Genomic DNA, 21800 nt, shown 5'->3' with positions numbered 1-21800 from the left:
TCTAGAAGGCCTGGCTTTTTCCATGCAAGATAAGAAGTATTGGATTACATCAATCTTTAAAGCGGAAGACTTCCTCAAAAAATATGGAGAAGAACTGGGATTGGAAGAAGAAGAAGAAGAAGAACAGAGAGAGGAAGAGAAGGAAGAAAAAGAGAAAAAAGAGGGGGAGAAACCGGCTGAAGGGGCAGAAGTCTCGGTAAGACCCAAGGAGAGGAGGATTAGAAGTCCACGTCGATATTCCCCAATTGGTACACGGCTGTGGTACAGGCGAAGAGGATATCAACAGAATGAGAAGAACAATGGATAAAGGGAAGCTCAAGATCTTATCGGTGAACATCAATGGATTAAATGGACCACAAAAAATTCATCAATTGGGGAAGCAAAATGTGGATATAATTGGGCTACAAGAAACACACATTTGAGAAAAAGATGAGAGAGTAATGCAAAATAAGAAATTGGGAAAAACTTTCTTAGCCTCAGATAAAAATGAAAAAGAGAGAGGGGTGGCGATAATTGTTAAAGAGAAACTCCTTCCGGAAAAAGTATCTTCTTCAGAAGATGGAAGAATTTTAATGGTGGAAATCCAAAACCAGAACAAGAAGATATTAGTAATAAATATATATGCACCAAATCAAGATCAAGAAAAATTCTATAAGGAGCTTCATGAGAGAATAATTGACCAGGATTATCAAAATTTGTGTTTACTAGGGGACTTTAACACAATTGCTGAGGAGTTTAACACAATTGCTGAAGAGGAAAAAGATAAACAGAAAGGAAGTAAAGGGAAAGAAAGAAAAACAGAAATGCCAAAAAGTTTAGAACAAATGCTGTTGGACCTGAACTTGGTAGATGCATGAAGAATAAGAAATTACAATACAAGGCAATATACATATTATTCAGAAAGACATGATTCATGGTCTAGAATAGACATGATATGGATTTCAGCAGTTTTGGTTAAAGACTTAAGAGAAGCAGAAATACAAGCTGGGATATATGCAGACCACAGATCAGTATATATGGAATTACAAACTGAAGGCAAAAGAAGCAGATGGACGTTGAATTTAAGGACTTTGAGAAATGAGACATTTACAAACAAAATGAAAGAGGAACTGACAATGTTTTTTAGAGAAAATAAGAAGCAAGGAACATCCATAGAAGTGATATGGGATACAATGAAAGGATTCTCAAGAGGATTGTTGATACAGGAAGCAGCAAAAATTAATAAGCAAAGAAGACAAAAATATGAGAATCTGAAAGAACGGATAAAGGTACAACGTGCTTAGTGGGGGGGGCAGTTGACTGTTAATTCTGGCGGGCAAATACCGTGGGGTGATTGGGTCCTGATCTTTAGCGCCTTTACTTTAACATACTATATCTTAGCTTTCTTAGAAGTGACTGGTGTTGAGAACTGATTTAATCAGGATCCTGTTTAATGCTCTTCCTTCTCTGATAAGAACTTTATTAGAATCGTCAACATGCAGTTTAAGCTTCTGCACTTGACTTCCCTGTCCTCTGTTTCTTCAGTGCTGTTTTTCCCCTCATAGCCTAGCTCACATTCCATACTGGTGCCAGGCCAGGGAAAAATGGCTCAACCAGTGGGGCAGACCCTGGTAAGAGAGAGGAGTGCCAGGTCTCCTCATCCTGGTGCTCCAGTTTTATTTAAAAATAGACTGTCTTACTTTATATATGAACAAACATATACATGTTTATTGGGTCCCTCAACAGCTGATGTTAAATACAAGAAGGACATTCTTATGATACAGCACATGTAAACAGCTTATTTTATTTTAGACAATGTGAAGCAATGGTAGCAATGGTAGCATTCTCCTTCTTTAGCACTTCCATCTGAATGTTCTCCCTGCATTTAGTCATCTTTCCTATTGGACTTGGATGAAGTTGCCCAAACTTAAGTACTTTTCAAGTCCTGTTTGTTCCAATAGGAGAAATTGAAGCTCATGCATAATGCAGTCACTGAAATCAATGGCATGTAAACATGTTTCACCTTGACTAGGTCAGGCCCAATATCTGGAAAATTATTTATTGGTTTATGTATTAACTAGTAGCAAAGCCCTTTGTAAAAGGAATACAATGAGTGCTAGCAAGATCTCAGCCTCGCCCTCCTCCTTGGCCGTGTTCTCGTCTATGGGGCTGGTCCTCATCTGCATGCATCCCGCCCTGCCACCTGTGGCCACCAGATCGATGGGCCTGTCCATCACCTTGCGGCACACTGAGGGCGAGAGGCTGGGCGCCACTTCCATGGGCTCACCACCTGGCCAGCTCCCTGCACCCTGACACGGCCAACAATGACCGCTGCAGCACCGCTATATTTGGCCTCGGCCTCCGAAGCCTCTGCCCACCAGAGCGTCGGAGGACAGCCCTCACCAGAGGTGTCCACGTGGAACTCTCTGTGCCCGGGGAAGCGGTACTGCGTGAAAGTCAACCCTCCCACATCGGTCTGCCTCATCTCTGGCAGGCTCGACTTTCAGACTTGTCTCCCTATGACATTAAAGGGTCTCCATGGCCAGACGGCCATCTCCCTTCCTCCCTGGCTGGTTTCCCTCACTAAAAGCACAACCCTTAATTGGCTAATGCTGCTGGCTTTCCATTGCTATGGGAGCTGTTTGTGGCCAGGAATTGAGAGGATCCATCCCATTCGCCGGCTCCCTCCAGACAGCCTGAGATGCTGGCTGCTGGCTCTGTGGGCGGGACTGAGACAATGCAACGAGGCAATGCAGCCAGGGGATTGCACAGCTCCTGAGTGACAGATCAGGGACTCAATTGATTTGGGAGCATGTGGAACATTCAGGAAAGAGTCACCCCAAAACAGAATTCTATGTAAGGAGAGATGAAATAAAATATTTCTGTGGTGCACAACATACATAAAGAGAATGACTGCTTGTTGCAGTAACTTCTTTCTTGCACAGATCTGCTCAGTACACAATACAGAAGCATAAAATACATTCTTAGAAATATAAATGGATCATATGATACGCATGATCAAACTAGCAGCCATTATTTTTACACAATCTAGTTTTAATCCTTGGACAATTTATAATAGCTATAAGCCTTGAATGATGGAATTTATAAATGCTGGAAATGTAAGAGTAAAAGGGGCACATTTTATCATATGTGGTGGCTATGCGATGTTACAAAAAACTTTTGGAAATGGGTCCATAGTTTGATGGAGAAGATACTAAGAGCAAAGATTCCATTTACTCCAGAGATCTTGCTGTTGAATATATTTCCAAATGATTATGAAAAAGAGAATAGGTATTTGACTGTTTATATGACGACAGCTTGAAGAATCTTATATGCCAAATATTGGAAAACTATGGTGATACCAACGAAACAGGAGTTTGTGAATAAACTTTTTGAAACAGCAGAAAATAATAAACTGACTTTAGAAATGAGACTAAGCAAAGAGTGGACATTTCAAAAAACATGGAAAAAGTTTTATGATTGGTATAATGTAAATATAATAGAAGATTAGGCAATTATAGCACATTGGACTTGAGAATACAGAAGACAGAAGAATGGAAAGTGTCTGATAGAGCATTTTTATTAATTAAGTAATTGGATATAAGCATACATATGTTATGTGTAGTAGAGTGTCTGTTTGTAGTGTGTAGATTTGTTTGTTGTAGATTATAAAAGAAAAATTAATAAAAGTGTACCTATGGCTACTTTAAAAAGAAGAAGAATTATAACCCACTGTGGGGCAACACTGTGTTTTGGGGACTATTATTGTCATCTTGCCCTGCTTGCGGGCTTCCTAGGGGCAGTTGGCTAGCTGTTGTGGGAAATGGGATGTTAGACTAGATGAGCCTTTTGGTCTGACCCACTCTTTGCTCTTAACTGTCACTGTCACAGTTGACTTGATTGATCCTGTTCTCTGCCTCCAGTGTGCAGTGAAGCTTGCCAAGATGGTGGGCTACGTAAGTGCTGGGACAGTGGAATACCTTTACAGCCAAGATGGCAACTTCCACTTCTTGGAGCTAAACCCTCGGCTACAGGTGGAGCACCCTTGCACTGAGATGGTGGCTGACGTCAACTTGCCTGCAGCTCAGCTCCAGGTGAGTCGGGAGCCTCTGTGGAAGGAGATGCAGAGGACAAACCAGTTCTGCTGAAATAACCTGTTCTCTGACATCTGTCTTAGTAAGCAGGAGGCCAGGAAGTGCTTCATCAGGGGTTTAATCCTTTCATTGGACCAAATGAAGCTGGAGCTGCATCTGCACCTGGGCAAGATCGACCTGTGGATAAAGGCGGGAAGTTGAGAAACTTTCCCTTTGCAAACATGCAAGTTAGGCTGCGTGATTTATGGGCTGCTGTCCAGTTCTTGTGCAACAGAGGGGTGTGCTTGGCTCCATGTAAGTGGGAGAGTTCTGGACAGTTTATTCATCTTTTTTAAAGCAGCTGGACAGTTTATTCATCTTTTTTAAAGCAGCTGTTTTCTTTTTGAAGGAGAGGCAAGTGGTGAAACTTTGTGATGCCTTCACATAAATAAAGTTTACACACATACACATGGAAACTCAGTTTGTAACTCCTAAGAACATAAGAACATAAGAGACGCCAATGTTGGATCAGCCCCATCCAGTCCAACACTCTGTCACACAGTGGCCAAAAATACCAGGTGCCATCAGGAGGTCCACCAGTGGGGCCAGGACATTAGAAGCCCTCCCACTGTTGACCACCCCCCAAACACCAATAAGACAGAGCATCACTTGCCCCAGAGTCCCTATCTATACCTTGTGGCTAATAGCCACTGATGAACCTCTGCTCCATATGCTTATCTAATTCCCTTTTGAAGCCGTCCATGCTTGTAGCCGCCACCACTTCCTGTGGCAGTGAATTCCATGTGTTAATCACTCTTTGGGTGAAGAAGTACTTCCTTTTATCCGTTCTAACCTGACCGCTCAGCAATTTCATTGAGTACCCACGAGTTCTTGTATTGTGAGAAAGGGAGAAAAGTACCTCTTTCTCTACCTGCTCTATCCCATGCATAATCTTATAAACCTCAATCATGTCACCCCTCAATCATCATTTCTCCAAGCTAAAGAGCCCTAAGCGCTTTAACCTTTCCTCATAGGGAAAGTGTTCCAACCCTTTTATCATTCGAGTTGCCCTTTTCTGCACTTTTTCCAAAGCTATAATATCCTTTTTAAGGTGTGGTGACCAGAACTGCACACAGTATTCCAAATGAGGTCGCACCATTGATTTATATAGGGGCATTATGATATTGGCTGATCTGTTTTCAATACCCTTCCTAATAATCCCCAGCATAGCATTGGCCTTCTTTATTGCAGTCACACACTGTCTCGACATTTTCATTGCGTTATCTACTACAACTCCAAGATCTCTCTCTTGTTCAGTCTCTGCCAGTTCAGACCTCATCAGTGTATATTTATATTTAGGATTTTTGGCTCCAGTGTGCATCGTCTCGCACTTGGCCACATTGCAGCTCCTCTCAGCTTGCATCTCACTGTTTGTCTACGGAGTTCAGGGCAGCATTCAAGGGGGTGGGGGGATTACCTGCAACTGTATAAGGACGTCACAGTACCAGCTGCTCTATTTTCTGCCCCTTCCCTAATAATCTCTAGCACAGAGGTGTCGAACTCATTTGTTATGAGGGTCGGATCCGGCATAAATGTCACTTTGTCGGGCCGGGCCATGTGTGCCATAAAACGTAATGCCATTTGCTGGAGATATCAACTGTATAAAGGACAGCAGCTGGTAAACTCAGAGTCGGTGTATCCTCACTGCAAGGCCTCATGGCCTGGGAGGGGTGTGCAAAGGAAAACCTGGATGGGTGGACTGGAGAGTCGGTGGCGCAGCACTGGGCAGGCGCTCCCGCAGTGCTTGACTGCTGCCGACAAGGTTGTTTCGCCATGCTGAAGCCACAGTCCCCCCTGAGTAGTCTCCTGTTCCCTCCTTGCACGAGTAGCTCACAGGCCGCATAAGAGCCCTGGACCGGCCTGGTTCCGGCCCCCGGGCCTTATGTTTGACACCCCCTGCTCTAGCATATCCCTCTGCAGCATGTAAAGTTGATCCTTCCATTGAGCTATCCACCGTGAACCTAAGGTCTCCTCCCTCTGCAAGTTCAGACCCTGTTGTTGTATATATCCATAATTAGGAATCATTCACAACTATTTGAAAATGGAGAGATCATTGAGGTAGAGTGGCCTCCTGCTCTTTTGTTGCCCTTGGTGAAAATCCTTATCTCCTCTATTTCGGTATTTGCCTTAATATCCCTTTTTCTCAGGAGGTGTCCCGAATTAGAGCCTCCTCTCCTTGTATAGACTGACCGCAAGCTTAAGCGTCCCCTGACCGGGATAGCCCAGCCTAGTCTGATCCCATCAGATCTCAGAAACTAAGCAGGGTCGGTTCTGGTCAGTATTTGAATGGGAGACCCCCAAGGCAGTCCAGGTTTGCAGTGCAGAGGCAGGCAGCGGCAAAGCACCTCTGAACACCCCCTGCTTCGAAAACCCTGTGTGGTTGTCATACGTCAGCTGCGACCTGGTGGCAAGAAAAGAAGAAGAGGCAGAAGCTGAAGCATGTGTCAATCCTGCCTTTTTAGTCAGAGGCTGTATTAGCATATAGAAATTTCTCCATGGTCCGTCAGCCCTGGGTCATCTTGGGCTTCCCAGAGCTTCACCTTGCACCCTGGATAAGGCCAAGAAAGCTCCCCGTCAGGAGCCGGCAGACGTGCTGTGTCCCTCCAGGCCCTGTCGGGAAGCAAGCGCCAGCATTCATTTCGCTAATGTGTGCATAAGTATGAAAGGTATCTTTATTTCCCTTCTTTTAGATTGCCATGGGGATTCCTCTCCACAGGATCAAGGATATCCGGATGATGTATGGAGTCTCCCCCTGGGGAGACACCCCCATTGATTTTGAGAACTCCGCCCATGTGCCTTGTCCTCGGGGTCACGTGATCGCTGCCCGCATAACCAGCGAGAATCCCGACGAGGTAAGCCTTCCTCTTCTTGTCATCTTTCTCTCTTTCTTTTAAAAAACACAGAACTCTGTGCTGGTGGTTGTACTGAAGCCTACAACTGGGATCTTTTTTACAAGTGGCCTGAAAATTCCTTAAATATTCACCTGTAAATCTGCAAGGAAGTTGCCTGTAGTCAAGCTCTGTGCATTAGTGTCTGAAAAGATGCAACATCATCTGCTATAGAGGTGGGCCAGACTTCTCCTCCAGCCTAGTATAGGAGGAGGAGGAAGACACGGTAGCCTGGGAAACATAGATCTCTGCGGTAACATCAGGGGAATGGAGGACCAGTTGTACCCTTCAGATAGGTCCCATCTGTATACTGGCAATAGGAAAAGTACAGCTGTTGTGTCTGTCCTGGGGAAGGGGATCTGTGTGGCTGAGTTCCCCCCCCCCCCACGAAGGGAAGGGCTTAACAGGTTAAGAATGCCCTTGGGCCCCAGCAGCAGTTAGATGGAGACCCTAGAGAGTAGAGGACTGGGCATCCACCCTCAGTGTTCTCTAGCAGCTGACAAGTCTCTACTTCTTCTGGGTGCCACAGTGAAACTTCTGTTACCTGGAGACCCAGCCCTATGAGGAAAGGCTGAGGGACTTGGGAATGTTCAGTCTGGAGAAGAAGAGGTTGAGGGGGGACAGGATGGCTCTCTTTAAGTATTTGAAGGGGGGGAGGGAGCTGCTCCTTTTGGCAGCAGAGGATAGGACTCACAATAATGGGTTTAAATTAAGGGCAAGAAGGTACTGGCTGGATATTGGGTGGTGAGCTCCCCCTCACTGTCAGTCTGTAAGGAGCGGCTGGACAAACACTTGCCAGGGATGCTCTAGGCTGATCTTGCATTGAGCAGGGGGTTGGATTAGATGGCCTGTCTGGCCCAACTCTGTGATTCTATGTAAAGGGGAAAAATTTGTCTCTCGGTACCCAAATTTAATTAAAAACACATCGCTGGGCAGTAAGAGTAAACATGCAGGAAAAGGGGAGGAGGACTGTAACTCTAAGAATGAATGGCAAAGGTCCCTTCTCTGAGCCAAGCACATATATTTGTGCTGGTTCTTGTAGGGATTTTAACTGCAGTTTGTCTTTGGGAGAGCCAGTCTGGCTGAAAAGGAGGGACATGAATACATGAATTAACAAATAATTCAAACTCACCTTCCTGCATGACCGTCAATGAATTTTAGAGCAACCTGACTTTCTTGCACATTGAAAAAAGAGACTGCATCGCAGAAATTCACCTGGAAACCAACAAAGTTTTTTAAAGTGGTGATTAAACATGAAAATCGAGCCCTAGCTATGGACTGTGCAGGTTTACATAATGTTACCTCTTGCTCTACAGGGATTCAAGCCCAGCTCTGGGACAGTCCAGGAACTGAATTTCCGCAGTAATAAGAACGTCTGGGGCTACTTCAGCGTTGCGGCTGCTGGGGGACTTCATGAATTTGCTGACTCTCAGTTTGGCCACTGCTTCTCGTGGGGAGAAAACCGAGAGGAAGCCATTTCGTAAGTTGAGGGGGGGTGGAACGAGGGGAAAAGGAGCTGGATGTGGGGCGGGATCTTGTCGGGAACCGATCCACGTCTGCTTTAATCTCCTGTGAGCTGGGCCTGTGGTTGCCACCAGGTTGCCGAAATTTCCTGAGTCACTAGGGTGTTGATGATGAATATTGGGGATTTTGTAGTGCTGGATTTGGAAGTGGGAGGACTTCTGGGTGAAAGGGGATGGAAGCAATCCCTGCAATATGAAAAAAGCCACAGTGACCTAGCTTCAGTTGTGGATTCCTGGAGGGTTAAAATGTAGAACCAGTGGAAACTCAAGGCTTCTGTTCGGCTCACATCCTCTTTTCCATGTAGAAGTGAATGTGCAACCTGTGTGCAGGTTGTTGTGCGTGATGATTATACACATGTTATGTGGGCTGGGAAGTGGCAGTTTGGTGTAGTGGTTAAGTGCGCGGACTCTAATCTGGGAGAACTGGGTTTGATTCCCCACTCCTCCACTTGCACCTACTGGATGACCTTGGGCAAGCCATAGTTTTGATAACAGCTGTCCTTGAAAAAGAACAGTTTCTGTCAGAGCGCTCTCAGCCCCGCCTACCTCACAGGGTGTCTGTTGTGGGGAGGGGAAGGGGAAGGAGTTTGTAAGCCGCTCTGAGACTCCCTTGGGTAGTGAAGGGCGGGGTATAAATCCAATCTCTTCTTCTTCTCTTCTCTACTCACTGGCATGTGGAGCAAAAAATCCCCTAGATATGCAGTTGTCACCAGTGTTCCCTCTAAGCTGAGTGAGTGTGAGGTAGCTCACAGTTTTTTAGCCTCCGACTCACAGATCTTCACCTTAGCTCAGGAAGGATGGCTCCAGAGCAAACTGATTTATGCAGCAGCCAAATCGCTTGCTCACAACTTTAATGCTGGTAGCTCACAAAGTAGAACTTTTGCTCACAACACTCTGCAGCTTAGAGGGAGCACTGGTTGTCACTGATGACAAACTACTCCAGGAGTCCCCAGCCCTTTTGAGCCTGTAGGCACCTTTGGAATTCTGACAAGATGTGGTGGGCGCTGCCATGAAAGGGCTGCTACAAAAGAGCTGGTGCAGAAGGCAGCGCCAGCCACAAAAGGACTGCTGCCGCTTACCTTCGGTCACACAGTGAAGATCCTTATGCTGCCACCGAAGCAGTGTTTGTAAAAATCTGCACCGCCAATCAGAATCCTTCCCAGACAAAAGCTGCACCTGGCCTTGCTCACTTTCTAAAAGCACTTGGTGGTAGACAGGAAAGGTGTCAGTGGGTGCCATGGTGCCCACGGGCACTACGTTGGGGACCACTGAGCTACACGCTTGGCTTGAACTCGGCTAATGGCGAGGCCCCAGCAGCAGCAGATTTAGAAGGGGGGGGAGGAGGAGGAGAAGAGGAAGAAGAAGAAGAAGAGGAGAGCGGCTTACAATCTCCTTTCCCTTCCCCTCCCCACAACAAACACCCTGGGAGGTAGGCGGGGCTGAGAGAGCTCTTTTCCAGAACTGTCCTTGAGGGAACAGCTCTGACAGAACTATGGCTTGCCCAAGGTCATCCAGCAGCTGCGAATGGAGGAGTGGGGAATCAAACCCGGCTCTCCCAGATTAAAGTCCGCACACTTAACCGCTACACCAAACTGGCTTTCTGCCACCTTAGGCTCATCTGCTACCTTCTCCAGTGGTTTCACTGGCTGGGTCTAAGCTGAGCCACCTCCCTGGCTCTGCCAGTGCAAATGGGGCTCGGTTTAGGTTCCCCCTGGCTGCCATCAGCCCTTTTGGGCAACGTGCCCCGCAGAGTGAAGAACCCGGTTCCCAACCCTGTCCTGGTTGCGTCCTCTCTGTATGTAGGGCTTTTGGCCACTGCCAGTGGCTCCTCAGCAGCAGACGCCTAGGTGTGCTCTGACAGGTTGAATTTCTGGTTTGGAAGGACTGTTGTCTTTGTGGTTTCCTAGACTAAGCAACTCTTAGTGCTACAGGACTTCAGCAACTAGGTGGGGTGGAGTAACTCATGGTTCGGAAGATGCGTAGAGAATTTAACGTCCTGGGAGGCGGGGTCAACGGCACAGCGATGGCGGATGCCTTTCCCAGCTCTCTGGGAAGGCATGCCACACAGCAGCGGGGGGGAGAGGTGCCGCTGGATCGGCACCTCCACGGGGGTTCGGGGGGAACTCCCAGGCCATAGGGCTTTTGAGAGTGAGCCTCTTTTCCTGCTACTTGCAGGGAGATGGAGGCTCCCCTCCGCCCTGACGGTCCCTCCCGTTGACTGCGTCCTCTCAGCGAGGCCATAAGCTGTATTGCTGGTCAAGCGCAGGAGATCTAGCGGAGGAGCAATCAAGAGCGTGGTCAATATAAAGACCAACAATGAACTGTGAGTTAAGGAGCGAACTGTGAGTTAAAATGAGCAAATTGTCTTCAGAAGAGAAACCCCTCCCCCAAGGAAAAACGTTTTGAGCGATCGGAACTGTGCTGGGGGGGGAGAGAAACAATTGTAAACGGATACTTTGAAGCGAAATCCCCCCCCGAAACCTCTTAAGCGATTTCGTGCTGAGAGAGGGATATCTCTCTGACGCATTTATAAAAGGGGGGGAGAGAGAGAGAGACGGCTGTAAACGGACATTTCTGAAAGACTTCAGTTTTAAGCATACAGGTCTGTTGTGGGAGATATCCATGAGCATCTAAGCGATTAAACAGCGTAAAGCGATTTTCAGAGCCAGGGAGAAAGCGATTTTATATTGAAAACAAAGCGTTAAAATGGAGGACACTCTAAGAAAGTTGGCGAAAACAACTCCGAGAAGAAGGGAAGTAGACGTTATTGCACTTATAGCGCTTCCACCAAGCCGATTCTGGAGCAAGTTGTTGGTATTAACCATCAGCTTGCCAAGATAAATCAACAATTTGTGTCCTGGCAGCTCCAGTTGGCAACGATAGCAGAAAAAATGGAACTGAGGGCTTTTAAAGCAAAAGAGATGGACACTAAATTAAACAGCGATTTCAACGAGAAAAGGAGGAAAAGTACAAGAGAAACAGGAAAGATTTACAAGGACTTAACTCCTTCCTTGCAAGTGTTCTCAGAAAGTGTCATCTTAAATCCTGCTGAGAGAAAAGAGCTTGAATTTGCCTTCACAATTAAGAAACTTTTGAGATGCCACTGGGCCCCGAGGGCGAGACCAGAGAGGAAGAGGCTCAAGATTGGCGGTTTTATCCCTTTGAAGACGGAGGAGGACTGGGCTGCAGAATCTGGAGTGAACGTCTAAGAAGCTATTAAGATCTTAGAGAGTCTTAGTGTAGATGTAAAGGCGGAAGGACTCTGAAAATTGCCTTTATGAAGCGAGCTGATGCTCGGGAAATCTTCTCATAACAAGTAACAAACAAACTAACATATAAGCTTGGAAAGACAGGTTCTCACAAAGTATATTGTTTATTAACAGCTTTTCTTTTTTTTATTACTAACGGTAGCTTAACAGGGAATGATCTCCTAACCTTGGGTTTTTAGTGTGGGTCGCTTTTCTTTCTCCCTAGTTGTAGTTACCCCTTCCCTATTTTTTCTTGGTAGTTTTTGTAGTATTAAAACAAATAAAAATCCCCTCCGGGGGCTTAAAAAAAAAAAAAGAGAGAGAGAGAATTTAACGTCCTGCAGATTGCTCTTTAGTGGGATTGCCAACCTCCAGGTGGTACCTGGAGATCCACTGGATTTGCAGTTGATCTCCAGATGCCAGTGATCAGTTTCCCTGGAGAAAACGGCTGCTTTGGAGGCTGGACTCTCTATGGCACCGTACCCCGTGGACGTACCTCCCCTCCCTAAATTTCACTGTCCTCGCAGGCTCCTCCTGTAAATTTCCAGGAATTTCCCAACCCAGGGTTGGCCCTTCAGTATTTTCTTCCGGACCTTCAGTTTCTTCTCTCACGTTTTCCCTCCCCTCTTCCCCCAGGAATATGGTAGTGGCTCTGAAAGAGCTGTCTATCCGTGGAGACTTCCGAACCACAGTAGAGTACCTGATTAAGCTACTAGAGACTGAGAGCTTTCAACATAACAGCATCGACACTGGCTGGTTGGACCGACTTATTGCGGAGAAAGTGCAGGTGAGGCTGGATTCCTTTATTAGATTTAAAAAAGGGGGGGGTGTTGTTGCTAACAAGTGTGAACATTTCTTGGCATAAAGTGATGAAAGCTGGTTCTTCCAGTTGCGTATCCTAGAAAGCTGTTGCCAGTCAGGATTGCCAGTAAGTACCCAACTTGTGCCCCTGGTCACTCTCCGTATAAAGTAGGATTCCTTTTTGGAACTGATAAAACTTCCTTATACAGAGTCAGACGGTTAGTCCATCTAATCAATATTAGCAATTGGGACTCTGTCTAGCCCCCAGGAGTTGCTTCCCCTCTGGTTGTTCTCTTCTGCCATCCACCGCACCAAGGACAGTTTAATACCAGGGAACTGCTGAGGTCCTGCTTCAAGTCCGTTATTCATTTTCAACATGCTCTTTACTAAAGCAGCATTAGTAAGGGAAAATGATAAAAATTATACCAGACGTGTCAAACCCATTTGTTATGAGGGCCAGATCTGACCTAAATGTCACTTTGTCGGGCCGGGCCATGTGTGCCATAACACGTAATGCCAGGTACTGGAGATAGAAACTGTATAAAGGACAGCAGCTGGTAAGCTCCGAGTTGGTGTAGCCTCACTGCAAGGCCCCGTGGGCTGCATCGGGGGTGCAGAGGAAAACCCACATGGGCGGACTAGAAAGCCAGCAGTGCAGCACTGGGCAGATGCTCCCACGCTGCTTGACAGCTGCAGGTGAGGTTGTTCCACCACGCTGAAGCCAGAATCGGAGTGGCTCCACCCCCTCCCCCAAGCAGTCTCCTGTTCCCTCTCTTGCACTACTTGCTTGCAGGCCACATTAAAGCCCTGGACGGGCCGGTTCTGGCCCTTGGGTCTTATGTTGACACCCCTGAATTATACCATAGTGTACTACAATTCACTGAATGTTTAAGTGCATGGGGGGGGGGGATCATTAACTTTGACTACCCAGAAACTCTCAACTGGCAATTCCTGAAGAAATCATTTATAGATAAAGGCTCTTAACTTATATAAGTAAGTCAGCATATCTCATAGCAACTCATGTTTAGCAATCATAGAATGCTTTCAGAACCAAGTGCGCCTTACAATTGGGATCTGTGATCACATCCCCGATATTTCGTCTTTAAAAACTGCCTCCCTCGGCCTGAAGCTGTGCCACTGGGAAACAGGGCTGCAGGAAGCCAGCAAGAGCCCCAAGGAAAAAGCTGCTTGAGTCAATTAAAACAGCCAGCTTCTGAGCTTGACAGTCACAGTCCTGCCAGGAGACCAGTTTACCTGTCATCGTCACCCCCACTGGCTTCAACTAGGGCTGCCAGCAGGCCTGGAGGAAAATGCCCTGTCGCTGTTTTCAACTGTATGGGAATGAGCAGATGGATCTTTTTGTGGCATGGAGTTACCTGATAAATAATAACATCTCATTAAACTTCTGTTCAAGGGACAGGACATTTCCCCCCCCTCCAGACCTGTTGGCAACCCTAGCTTCATCCCAGGTTCCAAGCCTGATTCTCAGCATGGGGGTTCTTCCCTGGGTCCCTTAGCTGCTGCTTTCTGGCTTTGGCGCCCTTCCTGCAAGGTTAAACCTTGTGCTAGACTGCTGTTGTCCAGGGTGGCACAGCCTGCCATACTTCTGGCCAGGTGTGCCACCTGCCTCATCCCAGGGAAGGTCTGATCTCTCCAAATGGCAGAGACCCAAGACCTCACTGGCTGACTCCTGCTTTGCTTCCTCCCGATGGGCCCTTTTGCCTGCTTCCTCTTGGCCACGCCCAGGTTCCCGCCTCCTGTGGTTTACTCCTTAGGAGGCTAGGGCTGGCAGTCCTGTCTCCTGCCCACTCCTTAGCTGCTGCCCTTGTCTTTCCTTCTGCTGTGCAGCTCTGCCTCTGCTGCCCCCAGGCTCCCCCCCCCCCCAGACTGAGAGTGCTCTGCGGCTCTCCAGGACTTTTGACAGAGGGAGGTTTTGGCCTCCTTAAGAGCCTTTCCGTGGGGAAGCCGGGGACGGAACTTGGGACCTCGTGTGTTGCAAGCAGGAGCTTTGCATCTGAGCCACAGCCTTGTAAACCTGTGAGAACTCTCCGGTAGTTTTAAAAGGCGGAATGGTAATTAGCTGGGATTTCTTCGTCCTTTTTCTTTCCAGGCAGAGAGACCAGATACTATGCTAGGAGTAGTGTGCGGGGCTCTTCATGTGGCCGACGTGAGTTTTCGGAATAGCGTCTCCAACTTCCTGCATTCCCTGGAAAGGTAAAACTAGACCTTTGAGTTTTTGTTTTTTTTAAAGATCCTTCTGATTGATCACACAAAAAATTGACCTGTGCCATTTTGCTCTGTATGGCTTTTCAGCTGGCACCAATGCTCCCTCTAAGCTGTGGAGTCCTGTGAGCAAAAACTCTACTTTGTGAGCTGCTGGCATTAAAGTTATGAGCAAGCAATTTGGCTGCTGCATAAATTAGTTTGCTCTGGAGCCATCCTTTCTGAGCTAGGACAAAAATCTGTGAGCTGGAGGCTAAAAAACTGTGAGCTAGCTCACACTAACTCAGCTTAGAGGGAACACTGGCTGGCACACTGGGGTGCCAAAGATCTGAAAGAGCCCTTTGGCAATTGAAGGTGGTGGTGGACAGTGCTGTCAAGTCAGAGCTGACTTATGGTGACTCCGCAGGGTTTTCAAGGCAAGAGGCGACAAGATGTGGTTTGCTGCTGCCTGCCTCTGCATTACGACCCTGGACTTCCTTGGTGGTCCTCCTATCCAAGTACTAACCACAGCTAATGGCTGGGCTAGTGTGGGCCATCCAGGCCAGGGTACATAGATATGCACACACCTTATTGCGGGGTGCGTGTGCGTGCTGCTTCAGTCAACCACAACGCACTCTACGTAGGGCTGCCCTGGAAGGCTGTCCAGAAGCTACAGCTGATGCAGAATGCTGCAGCCAGAATGTCACCTGGAGTGGATCGTAAGGACCGTATCAGTCCAGTCTTGTTCCACCTACACTGCCTTCCAGTTTGCTTCCGGGCCCAATTCAGGGTGCTGGCGTTGACCCTTGAAGCCCTGTAAGGCCTGGGGCCAGCATACCTGAAGGACTGCCTTCTCCCACGTGAACCTGCCTGTCTGCTCCGGTCTTCTTTGGAGGCCCTGCTTCGGGGGGCCCTGCTGTCTGATGCTTCTTGGCTGTGGAGCCAAAACTTTGGAACTCTGTTCCCAGGGAGATCCATCTGCCTTCCTCTTTTGTCTTCTGCCTCTATTAGTCTTCTTTGTTTCTGAGTAAAGTAGATGAGTTTTTTTGGTCCTGCCTTAATAATTAGCCACATTCTTATAGACTGAAAAGAGGCGTGTGTCTTGCGTTTGCCTCTTTCTCCGCTGTGTCTTGCAGCCTGCGCACTTTCTGTCTCCTCCCTCCCGCTCCCATGATTGTTCTGTTCTGCCATTCTGATTCCCCGCCATCTTTCAGGGGCCAAGTCCTGCCTGCTCATACACTGCTGAACACGGTGGATGTAGAACTGATCTACGAAGGGAAGAAGTACGTTCTAAAGGTATCACACTATATTTACGTAATTTCTCCATTCAGCACCTTTTCTGTATTACAATCTCAGTCAAACCTGAGGCAGGTCCCGATGAGTCAAAATGCGGTCAAACAAACACCACAAATAAGCATTTATAATCCACACCAAAACCAGCACACTCGATGGGCCCACCCAGATGCCTTGGTAAAACAAGGAGGTTTCTTCCTGTAATGCCAGATTGATATAGTGGGTGAAGTGTCAGACTAGGAGGATCTGGGAAACCCAGGTTCAAATCCCCCCTCTGCCATGGAAGCTTGCTGGGTGACCTTGGGCCAGTCACACTCAGCCTAACCTCCCTCACAGGGTTGTTGTGAGGATAAAACAGAGGAGAGGAGAATGATGTAAGCAGCTTTGGGTCCCCATTGGGGAGAAGGATGAGATATCAAATAAATAAATAAATATGCAGGCAGTAAAACTGTGTAGGGAGAGTTTGGGTGTCACTACTGAAAAGATCCTGCTTGTTGTCATCTCAGACCCGACTGTAGCAAATGGAAGAACTTGGAGCAAGGCTGTACCAGAAGACCTCGATGTGTGAGGTGTCAGTCTGGGATCAGGCCCTTCCCAAGGGTCAGAGTCCACACAGAGGCAGACTCTGTGTCTTTAAATTCGGGTCTGCTCCAATCATGTCTAAAAGCTGGGGTGGGTGGATGGGTTGCAGGGCCAGAGCAGCTGAACCTCCCCCCTTCCTTGCGGCATTTATTCACTCTGGAGTGGTTAGAATGTTGGACGGAAGATCTGAGAGACCGTGGTTCAAATCCACAGTGTGCTGTGGGAAATGGGCTTGGGCGACCCGGGGCCAGTTGCACACTCTCAGCCTCACCTAGAAGAAGAAAAGATTGGATTTATACCGTGCCCTTCACTTGGAGTCTCAGAGTGGCTTACAAACTCCATTCCCTTCCCCTCCCCACAACAGACACCCTGTGAGGTGGGTGGGGCTGAGAGAGCTCTTTCAAGAACTGCCCTTGTGAGAACAGCTCTTTTCAGAACTTTGGCTTGCTCAGAGTCATCCAGCCAGGTGCAAGTGGAGGAGTGGGGAGAATCAAACCTGGTTCTCCCAGATTAGAGTCCGTGCACTTAACCACTACACCAAACTGGCTCTCACACCAAACTGGCTCCACCTACCTCACAGGGTGGCAGTTCTAAAATGGAGCAGAGGGGAATGATATAAGTGGCTTTAGGTCCCCACTGAGGAGAAAGGGAGGCTGTAAGTGACCCCTACTGTTCCCTGGAAGGCCAGATAATGAAACTGAAGCTCAAACACTTTGGCCACCAAATGAGAAGGGAGCCCTCACTGGAGAAGACCCTGATGCTGGGAAAGATTGAAGGCCAAAGAAGAAGGGGACGGCAAAGGATGAGAGGGTTAGAGAGTGTTATCGAGGCAACGAACATGAAACTGAGCATACTCCGGAGGACGGCGGAAGACCGGAAGGCCTGGCATGATCTGGTCGATGGGGTCGCGAAGAGATGGACTCGACTGTGCGACTGAACAACAACAATAGTGACCCCTTCCCTAGATACTTTCCCCCCCAGCCTGGTTCACTTACAGTATTGGGGGAGAAGCTACCCAGGGAGACAGATTGCAGGTGGGGAATCCAGCAGCATCCCCGCCAGTCCCCCCGTCATGTGACATCACTCCCAGTGACAGTTAGCAAAAATCGTGGTTTGTAAACCCTCTTGAAACAACAGTTTTCTGATCCTGATTTGCTGACGGATTTTTCTTCTGCTGCGGTGTTTGTCTTTTCAGGCTTTTGCGCTGATCCACAGTTAAGTTTCCTTTGCCCTGTTTTCGTGTGATTTTGGAACTGAGCCCTTGAAACAGCCAGGAGGCTGTCAAGTGACCAATGGGGAAAGTTGGCCACCCTCCCTCACTTTACAGCAAGTCGGTTCTTTCATGCGGTGGCCTCTCTGCCTACAGATTAAGCGATATAATCCAGGAGCACTGTAGGAATCGGGTTTGTGTTACCCACGTAGCTTTGGAAATCCACATTCGCCATCTGTTCCCTTGCACTTACAGGTGACCCGGCAGTCTCCCAACTCCTACGTGGTCATTATGAATGGCTCCTGCGTGGAGGTCGACGTTCACCGGCTGAGTGATGGAGGGCTTCTTCTATCATATGACGGTAGCAGCTACACCACCTACTTGAAGGAGGAAGTGGACAGGTATCCCTCCTCATTCTGTTGCTTTGTGGTCACTAGTAATAATCGGGGCTGCAGTTTAATCTGTGATTTAGGAAAAATCCCTCTTCTCCTAATCTGCTCACGGTCCCTCCCACTTTGGAGATGTCATCTGATATGGCCCACATCGTTTCAGGCCTCCCTTAGATCCCAGAAACTTGGTATCTTCCTCTCCCCCCTTATTCTTGGTGAGATCAGGAACTGATAAGAGCTTTCTAAAGTTTCAAACAAAGGTATTTTCCAGCCCTGGAAACACCAGGGATTGAATTTGAGACTTTTACCTCTGCAGTCTTCAAACTGTGACAGACAGAGTGGTGTAGCAGATAGAATGGTGAGGGGCCGTGGCTTAGTTGTGGCAGAGCATCTGCTTGGCGTGTAGAAGGTCCCACGTTAAATCCCTGGCATCTGCCGTTTAAAGAATCTGGCAGTTATAAATAAATTTTTTAAAAGAAAGAATCTGGCAGTGAGAAAGATCTCTGCATGAAACCCGGAGAGCTGCTGTCTGTCTGTCTGAGTAGACAATACTCGACTTTGATGGACCCAGGGGTGGTGGTGGTCTGATTCAGTATAAGGCAGCTTCATGTTTTCATGTGTGTAAGTGGCAGACTTGGGACCCTGGGCGACCTAGGTTTGAATCCATACTTCTGCCATGGAATTTTGCTGAGTGACCTTGGCCTGTCATGAACTCTCAGCATGGCCTACCTCACAGGGTTGTTGTGAGAAAATGAGGGCAGGCAGAGTGATGTCCTAAGCTGTTCTGAATCCTAACTGGGGAGAAGAGTGGGACATAAATAAATAAATGCAAAACCGCAAATGCATATTCTGCCTTGGAGAGCCTTTTCCAAATCAGCTTATCTGTTTATTAGAAGATGCCTTGAGCTCCTTATTGGGGGGGTGGGGGGAGAGAACTTTTAATCTTTAAAATAGCATCAACAAAAACCCTGTACTTCTGTCCTGGAACCCTGGTGCAGGGATGGCCAAACTTGCTCAATATAAGAGCCACATAGAATAAATGTCAGATGTTTGAGAGCTGCAAGACATGAACAAATATCACACACACATTTTTATTTAAAATATGCAAATTTACTTTTTATTAACATTAAATGAGACTGCCAAAAATAAAAACCAAAGGGGTAAAAAAGATATTGATAATGATATTTATTTGTCTGAGATAGAAAAAAAGAGAGAAAGGTGGAAAGAAAGAGAGAAAAAGAAAGAGAGAGAGAAACAAAGAAAGCAACTAGATGGGGGGAGGGGGAGGGAGGGAGGGAGGGAGAAAAAGAAAAAACACGTCTCCCCTTTGCTTCCCCAGCTGCCCAATATATCTGAAAGAGCCACATCTGGCTCCCAAGCCACAGTTTGGCCACTCCTGCCCTAGTGTATTATGGAGAATTCTTTCAAAGCATTTTCTGGAGTGCATGTTGTATTGCAAAGGTTTGATGAGCCCCACACTTGCAACTAAGAGCTAGAACACACCCAGTGTTGCTTCATTGCAGAAGAAAACTGAATAGTTGTGGAATGCAAGCTGTCATTCAGGGATCTTCTCATTCAGGAGACCCCCGTAAGATTCAGCAGAGCCCTGTGTCCCATTCCTGCCACTGTGGAAGCTGGGTGGTTTGGATTCACCCTCTCACTGGCCAGGGCGAGGAAGGGGGTGCTTATTCTGGACGGAGGGGATGCTAACACATTTTAAAGACATGGTTGCTGCAATTGCAGGGGAGTTGATTGGCCAGGTTGCTAGAAGCACCAGCCAGACAGCTGTGAGGATTCCTTTAGAAGGCTATTCACCAGTCTGGGCCCTGATCCTGGAAATACACTGGGGTTTCTTTTTCAAGAGTAATGCTTGAGGAAGCAGGAGCTGTGTCTGCCAGGCAACAGTTTGCCTTCCAGCACTGCCATATGTCTGAGCTTGTCACCATCTCTATTTTTAATGACCCAAGAGGTGATTGTGGGGACTGAGAGTCCTCCTTATGATGTTCTGACTCCAGCATATTCTGAGATCTGTGCTGGTGTCACCCTCCTTTATGGAGGGTCCCATCTAATGGGAGGTTTCATTTGAGCTCTGGGAGCTGGCCAATCCTGACAATCCAGTTTGGTGTTGTGGTTAAGTGTGTGGGCTCTAATCTGGGAGAACCGGGTTTGATTCCCCACTCCTCCACATGCAGCTGCTGGATGACCTTGGGCAAGCCATAGTTCCTTCAGAGCTGTTCTTGAAAAAGAGCAATTTCTGTCTGAGCTCTCTCAGCCCCGCCTACCTCACAGGGTGCCTGTTATGGGGAGGGGAAGGGGAAGGAGACTTCGAGTGAAGAGCAGGGTATAAATTCAATCCCCCCCCCTCTTCTTCTTCTTCCATAAGTTTCCCAGAATGCAAGTCCCAACCAGAGTTTGATCGGGAAAGTGTGTGTTCCACCAAGAAGCTGTGCCACTTTCCCAAGGAGATCCTGTTGAATGCAGCTCCTTGTCTCCCTGCCCTGGAAAGTTATCTGTTGTCTCTCCAACTGTTTCTCCTTCTAGGTACCGCATCACCATTGGCAACAAGACCTGTGTGTTTGAGAAGGAAAACGATCCATCCATTTTGCGTTCGCCTTCAGCGGGGAAGCTCATCCAATACGTTGTGGAAGACGGGGGACATGTGTTTTCAGGCCAGTGCTTTGCTGAGATTGAGGTAACGGCTTATTACCACGTGACGGAAGACAAAGACCATCCACACTAGGAACCGGTGGTTAAATATTCTCTTCTGGGCTGCAGTGTTTAAAACGTTACCCAACCGACTTTAAAACAACACTTTGCAAATATGTTTAATCGTTTCAAACTCCGGAGGCGGAAGGTTGCCACCACAGTAGAAGCATTCTCTTCTTTCTCACAAGGAGGAGCGTCTTTCTTAAGACTAGGAGTTTGCTTTGGTGCATCATCTCCAAACAAAGTATACTTTGCAAACGCAATCTATAAATTAAAGCCCAGATAACTGAAACTACTTTAAGTAAATGACAGCCATTTTGGGAGCTGGGATACCACATAGTTGCTAAGAGATTGAGTAGCAGTCTGGAAGATCACTGTGTTCAGCCTTGTCATGGACACTCTAGGATACTTTGGGCAAGCATCTCTTCTTTCTGTCTCCCAAACCTTGTATGGGGATGATACAGGCCTACTGTACTGGGCTGTGGGGAGGATTGCTGTATATCAAAAGCTTTTACGCTGAAAGCACGGCACAGATGCCAAGTACACGTTGCGTGCTTCTTTCATGTACAGACGCAGTAATGTCCCAGCTTTGTTGGGGTTTCTGTATGTAACTGTACTGTCGTATTAATCAGGCCTGCTGAATGGTTTTCCCCATTCAGTTACAAGCAGTGGAACTTCCAGCGGGTTGAGTCCCTGCAGAATATATTCAAACTTGGGGGTGTCAGCTATGCATGGCCTTGTTTTTTCCACTTGCAGGTGATGAAGATGGTGATGACTCTCACAGCTGTGGAATCAGGCTGCATCCATTATGTGAAGCGTCCTGGTGCGGCACTAGACCCTGGCTGT

General features: G+C 47.4%; 1 protein-coding gene across 1 annotated transcript in view; it reads left to right on the top strand.

The window, feature by feature from the left end:
• ACACA (acetyl-CoA carboxylase alpha) overlaps nucleotides 1-21800 on the top strand; it is a 297952-nt gene that overhangs the window by 67900 nt on the left and 208252 nt on the right. Inside the window, exons 10-18 of the mRNA XM_015420510.1 lie at nucleotides 3903-4073; nucleotides 6803-6964; nucleotides 8317-8480; nucleotides 12408-12558; nucleotides 14683-14786; nucleotides 15989-16070; nucleotides 18115-18260; nucleotides 20790-20940; nucleotides 21711-21798. Coding sequence (XP_015275996.1) covers nucleotides 3903-4073; nucleotides 6803-6964; nucleotides 8317-8480; nucleotides 12408-12558; nucleotides 14683-14786; nucleotides 15989-16070; nucleotides 18115-18260; nucleotides 20790-20940; nucleotides 21711-21798 — 1219 coding nt within the window. The remainder of the gene's footprint in view (nucleotides 1-3902; nucleotides 4074-6802; nucleotides 6965-8316; nucleotides 8481-12407; nucleotides 12559-14682; nucleotides 14787-15988; nucleotides 16071-18114; nucleotides 18261-20789; nucleotides 20941-21710; nucleotides 21799-21800) is intronic.

The sequence above is a fragment of the Gekko japonicus genome, unplaced genomic scaffold, assembly GCF_001447785.1.
Source record: "Gekko japonicus isolate JY-2015 unplaced genomic scaffold, Gekko_japonicus_V1.1 scaffold534, whole genome shotgun sequence".
In the NCBI taxonomy this organism is placed as follows: Eukaryota; Metazoa; Chordata; class Lepidosauria; order Squamata; family Gekkonidae; genus Gekko; species Gekko japonicus.
The sequence above is the reverse complement of the archived record's forward strand: the minus strand, read 5'-3'. Positions and strand labels throughout refer to the sequence as shown.